The sequence below is a fragment of the Motacilla alba genome, chromosome 12 (assembly GCF_015832195.1).
Source record: "Motacilla alba alba isolate MOTALB_02 chromosome 12, Motacilla_alba_V1.0_pri, whole genome shotgun sequence".
Lineage (NCBI taxonomy): Eukaryota > Metazoa > Chordata > Aves > Passeriformes > Motacillidae > Motacilla > Motacilla alba.
In genome coordinates, this window is record NC_052027.1 from 11,936,854 (window position 1) to 11,952,866 (window position 16,013).

The 16,013-nt window shown below is 59.2% G+C and overlaps 1 protein-coding gene across 17 annotated transcripts in view; it reads right to left on the minus strand.

Annotated features, from left to right (window-relative positions):
* Positions 1 to 11,599, minus strand: part of COL7A1 (collagen type VII alpha 1 chain) — a 37,978-nt gene extending 26,379 nt beyond the window's left edge. For 9 of the 17 annotated variants that reach the window (XM_038149544.1, XM_038149531.1, XM_038149542.1 and 6 more), the window contains exons 1-10: positions 11,268 to 11,599; positions 2,522 to 2,612; positions 2,232 to 2,412; positions 1,995 to 2,154; positions 1,808 to 1,901; positions 1,566 to 1,724; positions 1,201 to 1,364; positions 974 to 1,103; positions 756 to 878; positions 61 to 210 (exon numbers count right to left, since the gene is read on the minus strand). In XM_038149544.1, the coding sequence (XP_038005472.1) occupies positions 61 to 210; positions 756 to 878; positions 974 to 1,103; positions 1,201 to 1,364; positions 1,566 to 1,724; positions 1,808 to 1,901; positions 1,995 to 2,154; positions 2,232 to 2,412; positions 2,522 to 2,612; positions 11,268 to 11,318 (1,303 nt within the window). In that variant the 5' untranslated portion in view covers positions 11,319 to 11,599. Of the gene's footprint in view, positions 1 to 60; positions 211 to 755; positions 879 to 973; positions 1,104 to 1,200; positions 1,365 to 1,565; positions 1,725 to 1,807; positions 1,902 to 1,994; positions 2,155 to 2,231; positions 2,413 to 2,521; positions 2,613 to 3,201; positions 4,048 to 4,071; positions 4,168 to 11,267 lie in introns of those variants that run through there. The other 8 variants (XM_038149536.1, XM_038149530.1, XM_038149534.1 and 5 more) reach the window with 8 other exon arrangements.
* Between the last annotated feature and the right edge of the window lie 4,414 nt (positions 11,600 to 16,013).

The following is a 16,013-nucleotide window of genomic DNA, read 5'->3' on the forward strand; positions in this document are numbered from 1 at the left end:
GCATCCCAATAGAACCCATTCCTAATCCTGGCTGGGCCCAGGGCTGGGCACAGTACTTACGTGTCCGGGCGGTGAGGGTGGCAGGGACAGCGGGCTGCTGTGCGTAGTGGGGCTGGAGCATCACCACGTACTCAGTATCAGGCTGCAGGTTGCTGAGGGTGGCTGACTGTGCGCTGGCCGTCAGGCTCTTCTCCTCTCTTTGAGCTGCTCCTGGAGGGGTGTGGGGGGCACAGGGACATAGCACACACCAGGCCCAGCGGGGAAGGGGTGTCTGTGGGCCTGCACCCTGCCCTGAGGTTGCCAGTCAGTGCCAGGGGTGGGGAGCACCGGGAAGAGGCTGGGACGTGGGCCAGGGCAGGGGCACCCCCTGGAGCGCCCGAGGCCAGGGTGAGGCTGCCAGGTGTGTGGCTCCAGCCCCGTCCCTGGCTGGGACAGGGGTCTGCTGCCTGTGCAGCATGTGCAGCAGCCATGGGGGCACACGCCAGGCCCCAGCCATTGTGCACACCCAAGCACACACCCTGAACCTTGCGCACGAAGCCTCGGGGTGCAGGAATACACAGGCTGCCTCCACGCCTCTGCACACACACGCGCCCCACACCCAGCGCACGCGTGCCGGCTGCCGTGGCGAGGGTGGGTGGATACACACCCACAGCACTCCGGGCATTAACGCTCATCCATGCATCCCTCTGCCTAGGGGGCTGCACAAAGGCAGGGTGCCCAGGCAGTGCCAATCCTCTCAGGGACCATCCCCTCACCTTGCACAGCGTAGCTGAGGCTGTAGCCCTGGGGCGGCTCGGGGCCAGGCTGCCAGGCCAGCCGCAGAAAGGTGGGGCCAGTCTCCACCACGCGAAAATCCAGCATGGAGCCAGCACGGCTTTCTGGAGGCACACAGAAGCAGGGATGAGTCCCCAGCCCCATGTGCTGGGGCACCCAATGCCTGCACTCACCCGTCCCTACGGACATGGCCACTCACGGGTTCGTGCTCGGCCAGACACTGACTCGCCGATGCTGTTGGCGTACTGGGCGGTGACAGTGACCAGGTACTCTGTCCCAACGCGCAGTCCCCGTAGCACAGTGTTTGTCTCCCGCGGCCCCACGCTCACCTGGGCAGGAACAATGTCACCCCCTCATCTTCCCCAGGTCACACACGGAGCCACCAGGGCCCCCAGGAACGCTGAGCAGTCAGGTGGGGGCACTCACCTCCTGCCTCTCTGCCATGATGGGCTGCCCGAGCCCGGTCAGTGGCACGTACTGCACCCGGTAGCCAGTGATGGGACCACTGGCTGCTCTCCAGCGGATCCGCAGATGGTCAAGGCCCCGCTCCAGTATCTCCAGGTTGGAGGGGCCAGTGTGTCTTGGCCCATCTGTGGGGTAGCAGAGGGCCTGTTGGCTCCACAGTGCATGAGGCAGAGAGGAGATCTTGCTGTGGCAGCACAGATGTGTGCCCGATGGGATGGGATAGCCAGGAGGTCATTTGGGGGCGGGGTGGATGCTAAGGATGCACAGTGTGGCACCCAGCACTGTCAGCACCCGTGCCCTTCAGGGAGGAGGATGGGGACCCATACCCAGCAGGCGCAGGGTGCCCCCAACAGTCGTGCACACCCTTCGTGTTATCAGTGGCACCAGCGTGTCCAGCAGCTTGAAATCGCCGATGTAGAAGAAGAAGGCGTCCGTAGGCATTGAGGCCACACGGATCAGCTCCTTGCGGTCAGCATTCTTAATACCTGGGACAGAGGGAGATGATGGGTGAGGGAGGAGCCTGAACCAAGTAGGAGACTCTTTCACGTGGTGCAGAAGCCTCACTCACCCACAGCAAAGACCTTGATACCCTGGCTCTTCAGCTTTGCTGCTGGCCCCTCAGCATCATCCTGGGATTTGCCATCCGTGATGAGAATGCAGACCTGCAGGGCCAGGAAAGAGCTGTGGGATCCAGCATGGGGTCCATGGACCTGACACTTCTCCCCACATTGCCAGAGTCACTGCTCTGCACATACCTGGGGGACCCCAGGCCGGCGCTGTGTGGGGCCAAAGAAGTTGTCAGCAACATAGCGGAAGCCAGCGCCCGTCCGTGTATTGCCACTCTTGTAGCTCAGCTCCTGGATGGCCCTCCGGACACTCATGCCATCAGTGTGCTGGGAGAATGAGAACTCCACCCTGGGGCGTGCAGGGGGACACTGTCACTTCCCAGCCCTGCCACCCTGCACCCCACATGCCCCCTCCCTTGGGCTCACCGTGGGTCATCGCTGTACTGCGCCACGGCAAAGCGCACTGCCTTCTCACCCACCGCCTGCACAAAGGGCACCACCAGCTCCTCCATGAAGGTGCGGACAGCTCGGAAGTTGTTCCTTCCGATGCTGGATGAACCATCCACCAGGAAGGCGATGTCAGCCTCCAGCACATCCTCACACACTGCTGAGGAGCAGTGACAGCACTCAGGGCACAGACTGGCGCAGTGGCACATTGGTGTTGAAGCCCTCTCATTGTCCCACCCACCGTGTGGACCCAGTGCTCAAGCACCTACCTTGGCTCCTCTTCTGTGCCATGGCAGCTGGAGGACGCAGGAGCGCCGCGAGCACAGCCAGGAGCAGGAGTTGGCTGCTCATCGTGGGAACCTGCAGGATAGGATGCTGCCGCCACGGTCTCACACCAGCCCCAAGCCTTGGGGACGGCAGTTCGGGAGGATCCCAGCGCCACCCGTGCCAGAACGCCTGGCAGCGTTGGGAGGGCAGGGTGCCCGTGCGCCCCACGGCGCAGGGGGAGCCCCGCTTCGGGCCGGGGCAGGCGGGCGGCAGCTGGCCCGTGATCAGCCGGTGGGGCTGTCCGCGGTGCGGGGGATACAGAGAGCGCCCGGGCCGGCTACAGCCCGGGTTCTGCCTCCGCCACCCTTCCCCTGCCCCACGCCCCGGCCCCGGCAGCGGCGCACTTGGCCCCCGGCCCGCAGGGGCTCCTCCCGCCCCGGGAAGGTGCTCGAGGGCGGCGGGGAGCCAGCGCGGGCAGCCCTGCCTGCCAGCCCCTGCCCCGCCAGGAGGGCACCTGGCCCGGCGCCCCCGCCGGCTCGCAGCCCGAGCCCAGCCCGGTCCCGGCGGTGCGAGCCCCGCCGCCGAGGGTGGCCGAGCGCCCGCGGGTGCCCGCGCCGAGGCTCGGACCAGCCCCGCAGAGCCCCCACCCGCGGCGGGACCCCCGCCACAGCTCCAGGCTCACCCACCGCCCCCGCGGGGCCGCTCCGTCCCGCACCGCTCCGAGCCGCTCCGTGCCGAGCCGTGCCGGGCGCAGGCGGTGCCGGCGCGCACCGGCCCCGGCGCTCCCGCCCCTTTATGGAGGGCGGCCCGGAGCACGGTCCGGGGGGAGCGGAGCGGCGCGGCTCCCGCCCAGCCCGGCCTCCCAAAGGGCTTTTCCCACCCGCTGCCCTGAGAGGGAAGGAAGCAAAGAAAGCAGCTCCTCAGGCTCTTCCCGCTCGAGTGCCACCCGGCGTGCAGCGGCTCCGGGATGGGGATGAAGCAGGAGAGGGCTGGACACCCGGGAACGGTTGCTGCTGGATTTGCCACCGAGACTGCCGTGAGGGGCTGAGTGGGCTCCAGTAAGGCTCAAGGCAGTTTTCCTTCCAGCATCTGCATCTTTCAGGAAGGTGAGCAGCTCTGGCACCAGCCAGCCAGGAGCTGGCCACCCACTTCCATCCATCCATCCATCCATCCATCCATCCATCCATCCATCCATCCATCCATCCATCCATCCATCCATCCATCTCAAGGGAATGTGTCCTGGATCCAGCCAGACCTGGATGGAGCTGCCACAGGGACTTGAGCCCCTGGCACCATCTGGGTCTGAGCACTAGCCCTGGGAAGGGCACTGGTGGTGGAGGGCTGCTCCCCGTGCCAGCACAGCTCCCACGAGGCTGCAGGACAGCCAGGCCTCGTCCAGGATCTTTCCTGCACACACAGCTGGGGGTACCCAGCACAAGGGGCCCTAGCACCCATGGTTCTAGTATGGGGACTGTGCTTGAGTCAGCTGTGGGAACATCATCCTGCCCTGCTCAAAACACCATCTCACAGCAGTCTTGTGGCTGAGACCTACCCCAGAGCTGGAGAAACTTGCTGGAAAGCCACTGGTGGTGTGGCTGCAGTTGCTGGGAGGAGGCGAAAGGGAGAAGAGCAAGGCAGCAAGGCAGGCAGGGACCTCGTGTTGCCCTGGTCTCACTTCCTGCCCATCCTGCGACTGGTGGGATAGTCCCCTGAGGCTCCTCCTCAGCCCAGGGTGCACCCTTGACCCTCAGGGTGCTCCTCACTCCCGGGACACCCGTGGGACCACAGTGCTCCTTGGGGCACATCACACAGCACCTCATCCTCCCCACTGGTGCCTGTGCTCACCTGGGGTTCACCCCGGGTCAAGGAACCTGCCATGCACCCATGCCACCTATCCTCTGTCCCCTTGGTCAGCCCGAATTCCCTGTCCCCAGCACCCCTCGTACCTGTGCCCTCCTGGCCACTGCCCCAGGGGCTCCCCTGCGGCTCCTGGCAGGGCAATGGACAGACAGGTCCCGGGCCATCTTCTTCTGGGCAGCAAGAGGAGCAACAGTGGGGATCTCTGGGGCCCAGGGCCACCTCACAGCTGGGGGCCGGGGGCAGGGCCACCGGCCACCGAGCAAAGATGCTCCAGGGTCGGCTGCAGGCAACTTTCCCAGGCACAAGCTGTTCCCAGGCAGGGGAGGAGCGGCGATGCCCTCGCTCTTCTTAAAGGTACAGCAAGCAGTGCATCCCTTCCTCTTCATTAGCCTTCCTCTCCTTAGACCTCAGCCCTGGCCCCCGAGGCTGGCGGGCGGGTTCCGAAGCTCACCGTGCCCGCAGGTTTGCCCCTGCCTGCCCCTGCCCTGTGGGTCTGGCCGTGAATCCAGCATCCTCAGGTCAGGACCATGCCTAAACCCTCCTCCCGCCAGAGCCCGTTTAATGAAGACAGGGCGGCCTGTCCCAATTAGACAAGGGGCTTCGTTAAACAGCAGCGGAGGGGCCTGCCAAGGGCTCTGTGGCTGGCCCCGGGCCCGGAGCTGGTGGAGCAGCCCCACGGCACGGGCGGCTGCGGGTCACCCCGGCCAGCGGGCACCGCAGGCAGCGGCACCGGGGCAGCGACATTTCACAGCCATGCCAGGGGCTCTGCCCACCACCTCGGCCCCCAGGACTGCGGCAGGCACTGGTTTGGGGTGGTCCCCAAATCCCAGTCGCCCACGGAGAGCCCGGCAGCATCTTGACCATGCTGCCAGCAGCATTCCCCTTACGTGTGCCATGGAGTGGGGCACGCCGGGCTGCCTGGTCCCCAAAACCAGAGTGGCTCCGCCTCCGCGGTGTTTCCCAGCTTCCCTCCGCATACCAGGACCAGGGAAGGAATCTGCGGCCCGCGGCGCGGGACGGTCCTGCCGCTGCAGATGGAGAGCGCCAGGTGTGAGTGACTCACGGGCACCCCCGCGCCGCTGCACGCCAATCCCTCCGGGGACATCCTGAAAGGCTGTAAAGCCTTCTCAAAGCCTGGAAGGCTGGCAGCCCAGCCACTAGCCATTCCCACAGCCCAGACCTGGGGTTCCCCATCTCCCACCTGGCTCGGCCCCAGAGCATGCTGATTCCTCTACACAGACCCTGAACAAAATTTGTAGGGCTGACCCCAGCTCCTCACCTGTGCATGCCAACCTGGCTCCCAAATGACACTCAACAGCTGGCCAGATCACGAGACATTCCAGAACACCTCCACAGGTGGTCTTTGCAGGGCACTGCCCAGGCAAGCACTAACCCCGAGCCTCACGGGGTCATGCCACCCCCACAGAAGGGAACCCCCTGCTTTGAGAGTGTGCACAAGGGAAACACAGGAGCTGAGCTTTTCCCTGCCCCTGCTTGCCAGGCATGAGGCCTCACTGCTGCCTTAGTGGGAAACAAGAAGAAAATCTTCAGCCCCAGGTGAGGTTTCAGCTCTCTGGGACGGGATGAGTCACACATCACGGTGAGGCACAGAGCCTGCTGCACTTGTGCTGCTGTGGGGATTGTTGCCCCCATCCTCTGCCCATCTTCTCCACCCGCTGCAGCCACTGCCTCTGGTGCTGATCTGACATGGGCTGGGATTAGCACAGCCCTTATAGGATTTCAGTTTTCTGGCCCTACTGCGGTCATGCATCACTCCTCACTGCAGCAGACATCAGCATTCCCAGCCCCTGGGGATGCATGGGACAGCTCTGGGGCTGCTGGGAGGGAGAAGCCACCTCTCCCAGCACTTTCACATTGGGGAGGGGAGCAGCAGGGGGCTAGTGCTGAGGCAGGGGAAGAGTGGACGAGCTGGCCAGAGCCTGGAGGGGGAGCCTTGTCTGCCACAGAGGCCAGTTGAGACATGCTCCAGGAATGTCTTCCAGCACCAGCCACCACCAGCTCCATGATGTGGCACCCAGCCATCCAGCCCAGCATCCCAGGAAAGGGGCCCACAACCCCTGGCTATCACCAGTCAGCTCAGGGAAGAGTCCAGAGGGACAGGGTGACACTCACAGTGCAGCCTTAGGGAATGCTTGTGTCACCCCCTGGGACAACCCAGCAACCCAAGAGACCACAAAACAGACCAGGGGGGGAAATGGTCTGCCCTTACCACCTGCTGACCTACCCTGATGGGTCTGGGGTGGGAAGAAGCCATGCCAGCCCTCCAGGCTGCACTTCACAAGGGAAACAGACAGAAGCCTCCCAGCTCCTCTGTGCCAGCAGGGAGAGCTTAGAGCACTCTCCATCCTGCTGCTGCCCGAGGCCACATCCCTGTGGCAAAAGGAATCAAAGTATGACATCAGGATGAAGCCATGACCAACGAGCTGCCCTCTCTGCCCAGCAGTTCCTGGGATGTCCAAAGTTCAGGGGCTGCTCCCGTTTTTGGGGGACCTTAGCTGCTGTGGAGGCAGCGGCAGTCTGGTGACAGAACTATGCTGGAGGTAAGTGGCCCCACTGTAGCCAAGCTTGGGGTCAGGCTGAGCCTGCCGTGCAGCTCATCAGGGCTCCCCATGGGGTGGGTGCATGTCCTGGCTCTCCCACAACTGCTGTGGAGGGATGGAAAGCTTTTCCTGCCTGTAAACTGTTGTGTCTGGAGGCTGCTGCCAGCACAGCTGCACATCAGCATCGCACGAACCTGTGCTGGACTGTGGCCAGGCCCCAGTGGCTGTGCAAAATGGGCTCAGGAGGGAATGGTGACACCACGAGGATGTGACCGTCCCCTTGGCCAAGCAGTGCAGGAGAAGGCAGCCCTGGTCAGCATGACCACAGAGGCCAGGCTGCTTCTCAGGGACAGTGAGTGAGGGGAGAGCCAGGCACCACCAGGGCTCTGCCAAGGGCTGGCAGTGCTTTGCAATGGCACGGGGCCAGCATGCCAGAAAGGGAAGGTGACAATGGGGATGATCGAAGCAGGATAAGGAGCCAGCAGTAGTGAATGGGGCTCTGGAGTCCCTAGTTAAAAAGCTGCCCTCAGCAGCATCCTGTGGCTGGGCTTTGGGTGATGCTGGGGATACCCAGAGAGGCTGGGCCTGGGTGTCAGGGACCCAGGGGGAGGCAGGGGGAAGGCATTAGCAGAATGCAGGCAGGTGCCCCGTGCTGCAGGTGGCCACACACACAGCCTGGCTCTTCTGCAGGAATCCAGCTCCTGGACCGACTGAGGCACAAGCTGCTGCCCTTCACTCCTGGCCCTGCAGTGCCACTTGCAGCTGGGTCCAGGCTCAGTAAAATCAACCTACCTTGCCCTTGAGAATGGGCATGCAGGAGATGGCAGAAATGCAGGGACCAGGCACAGCAAAGCTCCCCCAGCACCTCTGCTGCCTTTTCCTCAAGCTGACAGTCCCATGGAGTACCTTATGCCCCGAGATATCCCAGCCAGCCCAGCACACTCAGCTGTGGAAAGGAAACTCCTGCTTCTTTGTAGGGGCAGATAAAAATTCCCTGCCTTGGGGTTATGAGGATTGAGGTGCTCCCAGCCCAGTCCCGGCTGCAGGGTTTGCAGGGAGCAGCGGGCATGGCTGCCAGCGCCTGGGGCACAGCCGGGCTTGGGGCGCACGAAGAGAGACCCGGGGAGCCATTGCATGAGCCGGGACTGGCAGAGCGGAGGGAGCGGCTTCCTCTCGGATGCCTGCAGGAAGGAGGAGATGAAGGGAAGCCGAGGGAGGACTGCCAGCCCACGTCGCACACACTCGGGGCATGTGCGGGCCGTGCCGCGGTGCGCGGAGCGTGACCGGACACGCAGGGCGGCGGAGCCAGCCCGTGCCCGCCGCGCCGCCGGGACCAGCGCTGCCGGCAGCCCAGCCTCGGGCCGGGTGAGATGAGAGGTGAAAGGTGGCATTCCTGCAGCCGGCGCCTGGGAGAGCAGCTCGGGGCAAGGCCGGGTCACTGGTGCTTCCCTACAGCGCCGGGGAAAGCCAGGAAATCATCTTACCTGCAAACACCAAGGTGCCACGCCTCTGGCCGGCTGCAGCCCTCAGCAGCATCCCTCCAAGAAGGTGTGTGGCAGATGGGACAGCTCAGGCCCTGCTGGGTGCTGTCACAGCAGGGGCTGCTCCTGGCCTTGCAAAGTGCTCTGCCCCAAATTTGGCTTGCAGGGGCACCATGGCTTCAGGGGACTGGAGGGGCACACAGGAGCAGCCCAGCAGGGATGTCTGCAGGACACCAGGACAGAGCCCGGACCTGCAGGGCCAGGGCACTTGCAGGAGGAACACAGCAGCCCCTGTCACATGTGGGGACAAGCTGCCCATCAGATCCCAAACCCTGCACCATCTCCACTCGCCATAAGAGTGGGACAAGCACCAGGAAGCCATGGCTGCCCCATCCCTCCTTCCCAACACGTGCTGGGAGCAGGTGGCACAGGGGTAGATGGGCAAGGCAGCACCACCTTCCCTGCACATGCAATCTGTCCCGCTGCCTAATGTTGAGCTTTTCTGGGAAACAGCAGTTGCCCTGCTCCCAGCACAGCACCCAAGGACACAAGGCCAGCTGCAGGCTAACCCAACCCTGGGGCCCCCATGGACCCTGGAGAACCTGCAGGAGAAGGCAGCAGCACGGTATGGGGTGCTAGGGGGGAGTAGGGCAGTGACAGGGGCTCACAGCAGCTGCCAAGCAGGGGGGAAGAAAGGCAGAGAGGAGTCTGTGGGCCCAGGGAGCTGGAGCTGCTCCAGGGATGCTGCCAGCTGTGCTGCAAGAAGCTGCTCCTTGCAGGGGCTTTGCACAGCCTGATGGAGCTGGGTACATTTGTTCTTCCTTTCAACAGCAACAACAGATGCCTCCCTGGCTGCAGGAGCTCAGGATAGCTGTATTTCCACGAGAGGAGTGCTGCCAGGAGGCATACCTTGGCTATTCCTTGTGAGTCCAAGGAGCCAGTCCTCAGGGACTTCTATCCCGACCCCCAAGGATGGACATGCTGGACCACTGTCCCAGGACCCTGCTGCTGCACACAGCTCACAGTGGACTGACACTGCCTTCCCAAGACATGGCAATAACAAGTCACTAATGCCTTGTGCTCAGTCCCTCCTGCTGCTGCCCCACAGGCATTGGTTCTGCTGGCCCTGGCAGAGCAGCACACCAGCTTGTGCTCACAAGTGGCAGCAAGAGACTCACACTCTGGAGCTGCACAAGAAGGAGTCTGCCCACCTCATCTCTCCAAATCCAGATTTCTTACAGCCCCTGTGCCAAGCAAAGGCTGTCCCTCTCTCACTCCCCTTTTACATGATCCCGCTCTCCCTTTCCCACTTCTGCATCTGGGATGCTGGCCTGATGGCTGGGAGGACAGGGTGGTTGCTCAATGCTTCCTCTCTGCCTCTATCCAAGTGTTTCACAACCTGCATCAACCACCCCCTAAAAACTACCTGCAGCTCTATATCACTTTCTGGCAGGACTCATGAAAGAGCCCCTGTCCCACTCTCCTGGGGCTTGGCTGCTCCTTGCACAAGGGGAGGATCACCCACAGCTGGAGGGCAGCTGGGACGTGCAGCCCAGCAAGGACCTGCAGGCACGTGCTCCTAGGGAGGGGATGGCACAGCTCACACCCAGGCGTGGCAGGGGCCTTGCCTGGGACAGGCAGGGGCTCAGGAAGGGGTTCTTACCACTGGAGAGTTTGGGCCATGCTGCAGCCTCAGGGTAAGGGGTTTTTTCAGGCCCTGACACTGAAAAAGGCACGTGGATAGCACAAAGTTCTTTCACCCACACTTGCCCATAGCAGGGTGTGTTGGCTAACAGTGTTGGGTCCCCAGCACTGCAGGATACTGCCCTGAATGTTTCACACATGACCGATAATCCATGGCAAGGAGGATTAAGGTCTGTTTATCGGTCTGGTAGGGTGCTGAGGAAACTGTAGGGAGCCAGCACCCAGGGAATCAACGCTGCAGGAAGGGTCAGGCTCACCCCTGCGTGTGGGGCAGCAGCCAGGCTGCAGGGGAAACTGCTCCAGAGGGATTAACGCGGTTCACGAGACCAGACTTGTCCTGTGTCTCTCCCCCGCGAGGCTGTGCCATTGCTCCTTCAGCTCTTTGGCTGGGTGCCCGACTCCAGAAGAAAGGAATAAAAAGGACGAAGTACCCGCCCTGCCCTGTCGGGTGAATCGCTGTCTGTCACCATGGGAACTCCTCCCTCCCCAGACCTCCCCAGAATGATTTCACATCTCGTCGAGCAGGAGGGTGCGTCACCAGGATGGCACAGGGCGGGGGGATACGCACATCCCACACAAGGACCCCACAGCTGTGGGGCAGGATGCTGTGGAGCTCCAGGGGGAAGGCTGAGCAGCGCAGGTGGGGTCCCAGTGGTGATGGGGGTACGATCTGCATCCACACAGTGCACCCCCAGGGCAGTGACAACTAGGGGCTCTCAAGAGCTCCAGGTCCTTGCAGAAACCACATCACCAGCACTTCTGCACCCCTCTGTTGCCACCAAGAAGGGAAGAGCACAGCATCCTGTCTCTGCCCCCTCACCACCTTCAGGACTCCCCTTGAACCATGAGGACCTCATCCTCCATCCCCCTCAGCAGAGCTGGGGCAAGGTCACCTGTGAGTCACTGCTGCGCGTGCGAGGCAGGAACAGGAGATACTTGTGTTCCCACGTCATAGGGGCTCCTGCCAAGTGCTGCACATCTGGAACAGCAGTAAACAAAGCAGGGGAAGCCGCAGAACCAGAGTGGACAGCAGCCAGGGGCAGCAGGGACCTCCAGCCTCGCAGCAGCCAGCGGGGGGGAAGGGGTGCAGAAAGCAGAACTGCCACGTGGAGTTGGGATGCCCAAGACTCAAGCACACTCACCTGCCATCTCCTCCCCCTGACAGCCTCTTGGTGTGCCAGGGCATCCTTCATGCCAGGAGAGCAGAAGCAGGAACTTGCCACAGACACAGGCTGCTCCAGTTCCTAGAGCCACTCTTCACCAAGCTTCCTGTGACAGACCCCCTGGCACGGGCAGTTATTCCTACCTGGAAATCCCACCCTCAATGTTCCATGGGTAGCACTGAGCCTGTTTCTCCATCACTCCAAGCTTTGCTCAAGAGTGGCATGACCTGAATGGGGAGCCATGGGTTTGGTACACAGGAATCTGCACAATGCTGAGCTCTACAGTGCGCCCCAATAAACTCAGAGTGCACTTCCCTGAAGCTGAAATACATCTACTGCTAAATCTTGAAGCAACATCACTGCAGTTCCCTAGATTAAACATTCAAATGAGGAAGAAAAAAAATCCCCTCCAGAAGAGCCAACTCATTCTTCCCTAAATATAACAAATCAGAGATAAGCAGCACATTCCCTTTAGAGCATTATCCAAGCGCCTACTCGGAATAAAAGTCACATGCAAAGCAGAAAGCAGTGCACAGTGCTGGGGCTGCTTTGCACACCTGAGTCACTGTGCTGAGGGCAGTGCACGGGGAGCAGCTTTATTTCTGTGCATTGCACCTGGTGTCAGCACCCACCTTAACACAGCGCCTGAAAACCTGAATGCTCCATGTCACACTGCAGGCTCTTGGTGGAACCAGGAACAGCACTCACATATCCAGGCTCCTGTTTCACTATCTTAAGCCTTGCTCAAACCTTGCTTCAGGCATTTAATCCAGCTTCCTTCATTGTCCTCACGTTGTCTCTGCTGTGCAGCTCTCACACTACAGCAGGACATGGAGCCTTAAATAACCCCAGATCATGGCAGAGGCTCAGCAGTGGATGGTGGGACACTGAGCAGGGGCAGTGTCTCCAGGGCACCTGGCAGGTGATCCAGCACAGGTACTGTTGACACCTCTTTGTACAGAAAAAAAAATCCCTCTTGCTCTCACACATCAGGGCTGGGAGCTCCCCAGGCTGCCATCCCAGCAGCTCCATTTTCCGTTCCTGGGCAGATCCTTCTCCACACCCCACACTTCAAACAGCTTTTCTGGGCATCCCCAGTGATGGTCTGAATGGGCAACAAAGCCAAACCTCAGCCTGGCAGCCCCACTAAAAACCTCACAGCCCCGAGGAAGGAAAATGTATAAAGGGAAAGGACAGGAAAGCAGAGACTTGCATGGAAAAGTGAGAACCATCCAACCCCTTTGGATGGCGTGTGGGGTAAAGCAGCTTTTAATGAGGGTGTTCAGGGCTCCAGCTCACCCCTTCCAGGCACACCAGTGCAGACAAAGGCAGCTCCTGCCACCATGCCTCGTGCCTCACAGCAGCCTGGGATGGCTGTTGCTGGCAGTCAGGCCTGGATGGGCCTTTTGTCCAACACTTTTCCACGCAATGAATACACTAAAGCTTTACACGAGGCATTTCCTTTTGCAAATAGGAAACAGGATTGCTGGATATGTGTCCAGATAGCACTGCTCGCTGTTCCTCTCTCCTGGTGTGCAAAGTCTCAGCAGTGAAGTGCAGGAGTCCTGATCAGGACTACCAGCACCAGGTACCTCCCTCAGCCTGGCAATCCTGCAGCCCCACTGAGTGACACTGCATCACAGGGAGAACCATCCCTTTCCTGAGCAAACCACACTAGACAGGGGCTGGATGGGGGAGAAAGCCCCTGTCACAGCCATGCCAGCACCTCAGTCAATCCCTGCACCAGGGGTCTGAGCAGAGCAAGGCTCCAGCAACACAAGACACTACAGAGTTGCACTGCTGCCCTGCCTTCTAAACCCCACTCACCTATGGTTCCCACTGCCATTTTTCACCAGCCTTGGCAGGACAGCAGGGAGAGAAGCAGGCCCAGAGGGCTGTGGGCTCTCCTCCCAAAAGCTCTCTGGCACCAAGGAGTGGCACAGCTCCAAGCCTCTCATTTCTGTGAAAGCCTCCCTGCAGCTCCCTGCTTCCCCAGGACAGGCTTGGCTCAGCACCCACGATGAGTATCAACTGTACTTTCCAGGGTGGGTAATTAGCTCAGGTGAGGCAACTCTGACAATTGGCTGCTGTGGCCCCTCTCTTGGCAAGAACCCGAATCACAAACAAGCATCTCACATATCAAAGGGGCTGCCTGCTCCACAGGAGATCCACCCTGTACATCTGCTGGGCCCTGCAGCCCTGCACTGGGGGTACCAGCAGCCCTCCCTGCAGAGACCAGGACAACATGGAGCACTCAGAACAGGGCTTTAGTGAGCACTCACCATTTTCACTGCTAGAGTTTACATTCCTGGAATAGCTCTGTGTGCTGCAGACAAGCCACTGAAGTCCTGTGCAGGAAACTGCAGAGCCTTGCACAGGGTGCACACAGTAACCTCCTTTCCAAATCCTCTCCTTTAGCAGCCAACAAATGGAATGCCAAGGTGTCATGGAGTGAAAGCAATCACAATAGCTTGAAAGAGGGGACTTAATCTGGAGTGGGTAAGACCATGCAGAAGGGGAGGGAGCAAAAGCCAATCCATATACCAGGCTAAATTTATCAGCACAGACTAATGGGATCCCAAGTAACCCTCCAAGTAGCAAAATAAAACACTTAAGCCATTGAAAACTAAACTGGTCAAAGAGCCCCACTGAACAATCCTGCATTGTCCATGGAGCCAGGAAACAGATTTATTAGGTCACCCAGGCCATCTCCAGTTACAGTGAACTTGGGATGCTTCTAGGGATGGTTCCAACTCCATCCTCTGGCACTGGCCTTCACTGGGCAGCGGAAACTGCGGGGAGGGAAGGGGAGGGGAGGGGGAGAGGTGCAGCAAAAGATGTTTTTCAAGGTTCAGGAAAAGCTGAGACAGGATACTTCTGACATGCCAGACATTTCCCAGTTTGGATGCTCTGGTGGAGGAACAGAAACACCCCCATACAGCTCCAACAGCAAGAGACCTGCCAATGAGATTAGAGCTTCAGTTCCTCCAGTATCAAAGCATTCGGCTGCCAAATGCTTAATGACTCTGCACCAATTCCAGGTTACACTTCCCAAGCCCCTGATAAGGCTCAGAGCATGGGTGTCTTTGCCAAGCAGGAGCACTCGACTCCAGAATGGGCTTCCCTTCCCCACCTTTTACATCCCCAGTTGTTGTTTACAAGGGAAAAAAATAATATGGCAAACCCCTCAATCCTTGGAGCTGGTGAGAGGCTCATGTTTCTGGAGGCATGGACTGCCACAGCACACAAACACAACAGGCACTACAAGGCACAGTGCCACCACAACAGCAGCCTGAAAGTGCCAACATGCTGGGCACAGCTCAGCCTTAACTCTTAACAGGCACCCAACAGTCCTCTGCATCCAGTGCCACTCACCAGGGAATGGCTCCTCTTCCAGATCAGCCCAGATACTCAAGAATTCTACATGGAAAAAGCATCTACAAAATCCATTCAAGGCTGCATAAGCCAGGCAGCCTAGCAGAGCTGCAGCCTTTGGTCAGGAGTTGGTCCTTGCTGAAGTGCTGGGAGCAAGGCTCAGCACAGCCAGCTGCTTTTCCAGAAAAACAGAGCAACTTGGAAAGCATCCGTTGCTGAGGGGTTTGAATGTGTTCCTAGAGTAAACTAGTAGGGAAGAGCCTGAGGAATTAATTACTCAAGGAAAACATACATTCCCAAAGAGATACCTCCAAAGAAGAAAACTTGTAGGGAATGCTAAGCAAGAATCTCTTTCCTTGTATTTCTCACCAACTGCATAACACTTTGGAAAATCAACCAGGAGGAGGGGAAAATACATAGCAATGGAAGATAAAAGAGGATTACAGTCTGATTGCAGTCACAAAACCAAGACAGAACCATTTACTGGTTCCACAAGGCTGGAGGCATAAGTGAGCTTGTTTAGTTGTTCAGCCCTCAGTGCACTTGTAACAAGCCAGAGCTTGTGACAATAGTTAAACCCAAATTGCATCAAGAGCATTTAACAGTTTCAAACTTGCCTAGTATATGCAATGGGCTCAGACACACTGACTCTCTGATCAAGAATCCAGATTCAGCAGAAATGATTTAGAACACTGGATTAGTCTCAAGTGTAATGACTAACTCTGAGAAAATTTTACACTATTTTTAAATCTCCCTTGTCAGGGCAGAACCTGGAAATTAAATGAGAACCTTAGAGACATTTATCCCAAAGAGAAAAATCAAACAGGAATACCTTGCAGCTTCCAAGGGTAGCTGTGACAGGCTAGTGCCACCTGGTGGGAAACTTTTCTCCATCCCCCTTGCTCAGCTTTCTCTTCCATGTTCTAACTTCCCAGAGGAAAGACAACGGAGTAACAACCAGTTTAACACCAAAAAGGCAGAGCTGGGTAGCTCTTCCAACTACTCAGACCTAGAGATTATCTTATGGGCACAGGCCAGTAAGAAGGTTCTCAGTTATTGCCTAGCTGAGCCTGACTGCGTGGAGAGTAAAACAAGAATGTGTAGTCCAACACCACCAGTACACAATAATCTCTGCTCATTACTGAGCTGGTTTACAGATAACCAGGAAGCTTAAGATGAGAGGCAACACATCTCCATGTAGAAACACATGGGTTGTTATAACATAGCCCCTCTGGACAGATGTTTGCCTATCGACAGCTCCAGCTCCTCACAGCCTGTCTCCCCGATTTGGGGAGACAGTTTTAACACTGTCGACACACACCACCCAGGAAGAACAGTTGACTACCAGCA